Raw genomic sequence first — 5,997 nt, forward strand, 5'->3', positions numbered from 1 at the left:
ATATGATATTGAAACTACTTTTTAAAACTTTATGAAAATCTTTTGGTATTTAAACTTGTATGGATTTTTATTGATTCTTTTAAATTTCATTGGATACAAACTTTAAACGCTTGGTAAACTTTAAAAAAATAAAAGAAAAAATTGTTTATTCATCCTTAAGATGTCTATGGACTTTAAACCCAATACATCTCTCTTTATTTTCAATCATCGTCGCCTCTCTTTTCCCTTCCTCCACGGTCCTATCTCTTCCTTACTCCTAAATCAACCTCCTTCGCCGTTGAATTCGAACTCCATTTGCTAATCAAACGCGCTCTTTCCGTTTCCTCAACTCTTCTTTGATCTCTCTCATAGGCAGGTGAGCATCTACTGGGATTACACCATTTGGGTTATTGTTTTGGTTCGTTCAAAAGAAATCGTGATGCTTTCTATTTTTTTGAATCTACTATTGGAAGCATCTACTCTCATCTGAGCATGAGCTACCTTGATTATTATGTAATCGTCGATTTGTATTTGCTTATTTTGTTTATGGGCATATTTTGTTTGTATATGTGATGATAAAAATTGATCTTTTCTCGTGTTTTTCTTTTCCGTCAATTGGATGAATTTTTGATGTACAATATGAGATACCCAGTTTTTCTTAGCTTCGTTTGTGTAGTGTTATTTTATCATTTATATTTGTTTATGCCACCAAAAAAAGTATTCAAAGGTGTGAAATCAAAAAGAAAATGATAAAAATGATCATGGAGAAATTCTACTTTTAGTTATTTGTTTTCCAAATATTTTTTTTATAATTTTCAAATTAAAAAAAAACATATGAGAATAACCGTTTTCTTCTTAGTAGCCATATTTTGACTGGAGCATTAGATAATGACTTATAACATATTATTAAATTATGATAATCCATAAATTTCTATGAAAAAAATTTATAAATGCCTATAAAAATCTTTCAAAAAAATTTATAGAACTCCATGAAATTATTTTCACAACTCTATACAATTCTATAAAAGTTAATAAAAATTTACTAAAAATAATCAATGAAAGTCGTTAAAACTCTTAATTGAATACACGCCTATTTAAATTAATAAAATAATAATTATTCTGGAGGTTAATTTTTACAAAGGGGATAGACGTAGAGACAGCGTCTATATTTAACCAAATAAAATTGATTCAAAATAAAAAATAATATCCTAACATCAACTAACTAAATAACAGTTTAAATAATCGTAAAATCCTAACAATACAAAAGATGAAAATATCTCTAAAACAATAACAAAAATTATTTGGATTCTATAAAAAGACTTTAAATGACCTTTTTTTTTTTTTGTTTTTTCGAAAGAGTGGACCATTATAAGCTACCCTGCCTAATAATCATAAATATCTAAACAAACTTCAATTTAATATATTATGCATCATATAACACAATCCGCAAAAAAAAATTACAGCTTCTTAAAGCTCGAATCCTCTTGCACCAAGATAGTACGATTTATCTTAATTCTTTATATAACCAATTGAAAACTCAGTTTGTAAAAGCAAATCGCTTCTTAAGCCATACAATTCTCTGGGGAATAAAGAAACATTCAGAAATGTTCAAAATAGGCCATTATTAGGAGATGGCATCAAACAACTGTTCATCTCTACCATAAAGTTGATAAGCATACACATGTCTACATCATAAGCTAAGGAAACAAAAACAAACATGAAGTGATCATTCACCATAGATATTAGGACATTAAAAACAACTAGTAGCTGCATTTGAACGCGTTACTCAGGCAGAGTTTGAGGATTGGAAGCAGCCGACGCGAGGCCCTGCAACATTCTAACAATCTCCGTTGTGTCCTCCAGAAAGTACTTAGCTTTGCTCGGTTTCTGCCCGACTGTGCAGGCAAATACTTCTGCAATAGGTGACAAATTTGGTCCTGACTTGGCGCTCATTATCACTTCAAACATGTCCTCATCGGATCGATCATCGCCAATACATAGAACAAAATCTGGAAGCTTGTCCCTTTGGCACGCCATTGAAAGAAGTCGTTCAGCCACCAGGCCCTTTGAAACACCCTGCCAATCATTTACGCAGAGTTAAAGATGCAACACTCTTATCGTCCCGACTTCTAATGGCAGAAATATCATCAAATTGTCAAACCTATGGTTCATAATAATCATTAAACGAACAATGAAGGATCTAGTTGAATACTAGGAGGACTGTTTTAGTTAATTGACCTGTGGCTTGACTTCTACGATGTGTTGGCCACTCTTCACGGAAACTGGCTCATTAGTAAGGACACTCTCTAGATGGTCAAGAAGCTCCTTGGCCTGGCATGACCCGAAATCTCGATCTGCATCCTGATAGTGCCAGACAAGTGCGCTTTCCCTGGTCTCAATGTATGAGCCATCGGTTGCTTCAGTGTATGACTGCATGATAGGCTCAGCTATCTGCTTCCATTCAAAGTCAGCTACAGAAACACATGTTTCCCATTCTAAATCAGACTTCTCCCTGAAAAAGAGTAAGTTGATACAGTCTGGATGATACTTATAACACAAACATCAAAAACCTCAGCAAAAGAGGGGGGAAAATGAAGAATATAGCCATTTCGGCATTCATCTTGTTAAGTTGATGCATTTGATTCAGGGAGAGTAAAGATGTACTGTTAGTGTAGTTCATGTCCATGTAATATTAAGAAAACATCACCAATCACTAGAGAAACATGGTTCAATTTAAAGTCTAACTACTAGTATCTTCAACTGTGTTTATCATGGAAAGAAACAACATATATCAAACATTTTGGACTGCTTTAAAGGCTTGAAAACTAGATAAAGTAAACAGGAGCTGTGATCTACTCTTATACCTCAGGAAGTACCCATGCTCTGCGGCAATTACTAGTTTGTCGCATGAAGAAAACCACTCGCCCAAAGTTTTCTTTTCTCTTCCACTGACGAGAAAAACCACATTTTGGGAGTCATTGCACAGGCTCTTCAATGTATTGATAGCCTCTCGAGTTGGAGTCTTATTGATCGATGTCTGTGGCATTATGGTGCCATCATAATCCAAGAGAATGGCTCGGCTACTAGTTCTCTTGTAGGCAGAAACAATGTGATCGACCGAAAGCTTTCTGAAGGTGTAATCGAGCACGATGACCCTGAAACTCAAGCCAAAACCTACAGCCCAATACCTCCTCATGATGTGGTCGCGGCATGCCCTTTGCAAGTCTTGCAAGAAACTATTTGCCCAGTATCCAACATCATGGGTGATCACATACTTGTAGTGTTTCTCATGTCGCAATTGTTTTTCTGACTCTTGAATCACCAAAGCTGAATCCATGGCTTCTGCCACAGAATCTATGTTCCATGGGTTGACACGAATAGCACCGCTAAGAGATGGAGAACAACCGATAAATTCGGAGACAACTAGCATGCTTTTCTTGGGTACCGATGGATCAAACTGCAATATCCTATCCAGAGTAGGATTACCTTGCCTGCAAATAACATACTCATATGGTATTAGATTCATCCCATCCCTCACTGCTGTGACCAGACAACACTCCGCAATCACATAATAAGCAATCTTCTCGTAGAATTTCAGAGGGCTATCAATGAGAATAACAGGCGTGTAACCTGGCCTTCCAAATCTCTCGTTGATCCTTTTAGTGGTTGTATAGGTCTCAGACTGCACCTCTTGGACATCTTTTCCTCGACCTCTTGCAGGGTTCGCGATCTGAACCAGAACAAGCTTCCCCCTCCACTCTGGGTGCTGCATAAGCAACTGCTCCATGGCCAAAAGCTTCAAGCTGATCCCTTTAAATATGTCCATGTCGTCAACTCCAAGTAACACGATTCTATCTTTGAATTGATCTCTAAGCTCTGCCACTCTAGCTTCAGTCTCAGGAAACCTTAGCACCAACCGAATTTGCCCGGTATGAATCCCAACCGGAAGAATTTTGATGCTGACGGTTCTACCATAGTACTCAAGTCCAATGTAACCCCGTTTCGATTCATATGCAATGCCAAGCATCCTACTGCAGCAAGAAAGGAAATGTCTTGCATAATCAAATGTGTGGAAGCCAATGAGATCCGCATTCAGAAGAGCTCTAAGGAGTTCATCTCTCACAGGAAGGGTTCTGTAAATCTCAGAAGAGGGAAATGGACTATGGAGGAAGAAGCCAAGCTTCACCCTGTTAAACCTCTTCCTCAGGAACGTTGGCAGCACCATAAGATGATAATCATGGACCCAAACGAAGTCGTCGTCTGGGTTTATCACTTCCATGATTTTGTCTGCGAAAATCTTGTTGACTGAAACATATGCTTGCCAAAGGCTCCGATCGAAGCGGCCACCGAGATCAGGGGAAAGTGGGAGCAAGTAGTGGAACAAGGGCCAAAGATGCTGCTTGCAAAACCCATGGTAGAACTTGGAAAAAAGATCCAGGGGAAGGAACGTAGGCACGCACTTGAAGTTCTCGAGCAAGGTCAGCGAGACTCCATCTTGTTCATCCAGTTCAATCTCCTCCCTCAAGCAACCAATGTAGACAACCTCGACATCCTCTCCAAGACCATCTTTGAGCTGTAGGAGTAGGGAATCTTCATCCCAGCTGAAGTCCCAGCCCTTGGAATCACGTCTCCTGCGGGCATGAATAGGGAGCTGATTGCCGACTATGATCATTCGGTCTTGGGACACGGAGGAGGGTCCATCTGAGGTTATGCTATTTGTATTCTCATCGTCAAGATCGGAGATGACCCCCGTGACAGTCATCACCCGGGGAAGCTTTTTGCCTGTCCGGCCAAAGGTAGGGAAGTTGCCAGAGGCAAGGTCAAGGAGGTTTGTGTATGATCTTGAAACCATTTTGCCGAGCAGGGGATTAAGAAGCAGTGAATAGGATTTTTCCTTATGCCAATTAGGCTAAGAGTTGCTACTCAAGCACTCTTACAACTTTTGCTCTTACCTGCAAATGCAAGAAACTGCTCATCAATTAAGCCACAACTTTGTTAAAATGCTGCCACAACCCAAAGCTGCTCGCTTTCTACAACGATCACAATGGATTTGAATCTAATTAATTTACTCCAGAAAGTTGATGCAAAAATATAGTTGTAAGAAATATTTAGCACATCCTGTACCAAGCCACCACAAAGATTGGAACACTAACTTGCCCTAAAACCTTGATGAAACCCAGTAAATGATTTCATCATTTATTTGAGCTCATTTTGTATATATCAAGCAAATCAAAAAAAAAAATTAATTTGCAAGAACATCTACAAAGGCACAAAAGTATCTATCTCTCCGAAAGCATCCTAAAAAGAGCAGGTAAAGTTGTTGATATTATTAGCAGAAAACCCCATGTCTAACAAGCCCATTCCATAAATATCTACAAAAACAACCACAGCAACATCGAGAGAGAGGAAGGAGGAGACAGATCAAACTCTGAAGAAAGAAAAACACGCCCAGAAAACAGATATGCGACATGTTTTCAAGAGATTCATAAAGGTTAAATACAGTAGCAACAATAGAGCAGCAAAGAAAGAATCAGTTTCCACAAAGGAGATGCACATCATGGAGGAAAGAAATAGACCTTTTCTCTTCCTGATTCAGTTGAAAGATCACCAGGTAGATAGTAAAGAAAAGAGAGAGAGAGAGAGAGAGAGCTGCAGGGGTGACCGTGTCAAGATTGAGAGCTAATTAAAGAGTAAGGAGAAAGGGACCATCTTCAATTTCCACCCTCATTCTTTTTGTTTTCCCTTCTCTCATCTCTCTCTCCCCCTGTCTCCCTCTCACCTCTCTCTCTCTCTCTCACGCGAACAAACAGAGGTATAGGATGAGTGGGGTGCTGGGCAAAGTGAAAAGAGGTATGGAAAGTGATTCCCATTCATACACCACCAGCCTCACATAGTGATACTGGCGAGCTTGCGGTCGCCCACCAAGGTTAGTACTGCTAAGTCAGAAGCAGCAGCAGAGAGGAGGAACCTAGAGACGATTCCATTATATTGCTTTGACGCATTGTCCCTTTCCTAATC

At 39.0% G+C, this 5,997-nt stretch overlaps 1 protein-coding gene across 1 annotated transcript; it reads right to left on the reverse strand.

The window, feature by feature from the left end:
- Positions 1 to 1,576: 1,576 nt before the first annotated feature.
- LOC121971271 (alpha,alpha-trehalose-phosphate synthase [UDP-forming] 5-like) lies at positions 1,577 to 5,846 on the reverse strand. The gene is made up of 4 exons (XM_042522447.1): positions 5,556 to 5,846; positions 2,844 to 4,931; positions 2,218 to 2,491; positions 1,577 to 2,055 (listed from the first exon to the last, which is right to left on the reverse strand). Exons 2-4 carry the CDS (start codon positions 4,829 to 4,831, stop codon positions 1,762 to 1,764), a joined length of 2,556 nt encoding a protein of 851 aa, XP_042378381.1. The 5' UTR covers positions 4,832 to 4,931; positions 5,556 to 5,846; the 3' UTR covers positions 1,577 to 1,761.
- Between the last annotated feature and the right edge of the window lie 151 nt (positions 5,847 to 5,997).

The sequence above is a fragment of the Zingiber officinale genome, chromosome 4A (assembly GCF_018446385.1).
Source record: "Zingiber officinale cultivar Zhangliang chromosome 4A, Zo_v1.1, whole genome shotgun sequence".
Taxonomy (NCBI): Eukaryota; Viridiplantae; Streptophyta; class Magnoliopsida; order Zingiberales; family Zingiberaceae; genus Zingiber; species Zingiber officinale.

Bases quoted from the DNA above. Each gene is read 5' to 3' on its own strand.
- LOC121971271 (XM_042522447.1), bottom strand. From the start codon at position 4,831: ATGGTTTCAAGATCATACACAAACCTCCTTGACCTTGCCTCTGGCAAC. The intron at 2,492-2,843 runs GTATAAGAGTAG...ACTCTTTTTCAG, and splicing joins GAGCATGGGTACTTCCTGAG to GGAGAAGTCTGATTTAGAAT. The intron at 2,056-2,217 runs GTCAATTAACTA...AATGATTGGCAG, and splicing joins TCGTAGAAGTCAAGCCACAG to GGTGTTTCAAAGGGCCTGGT.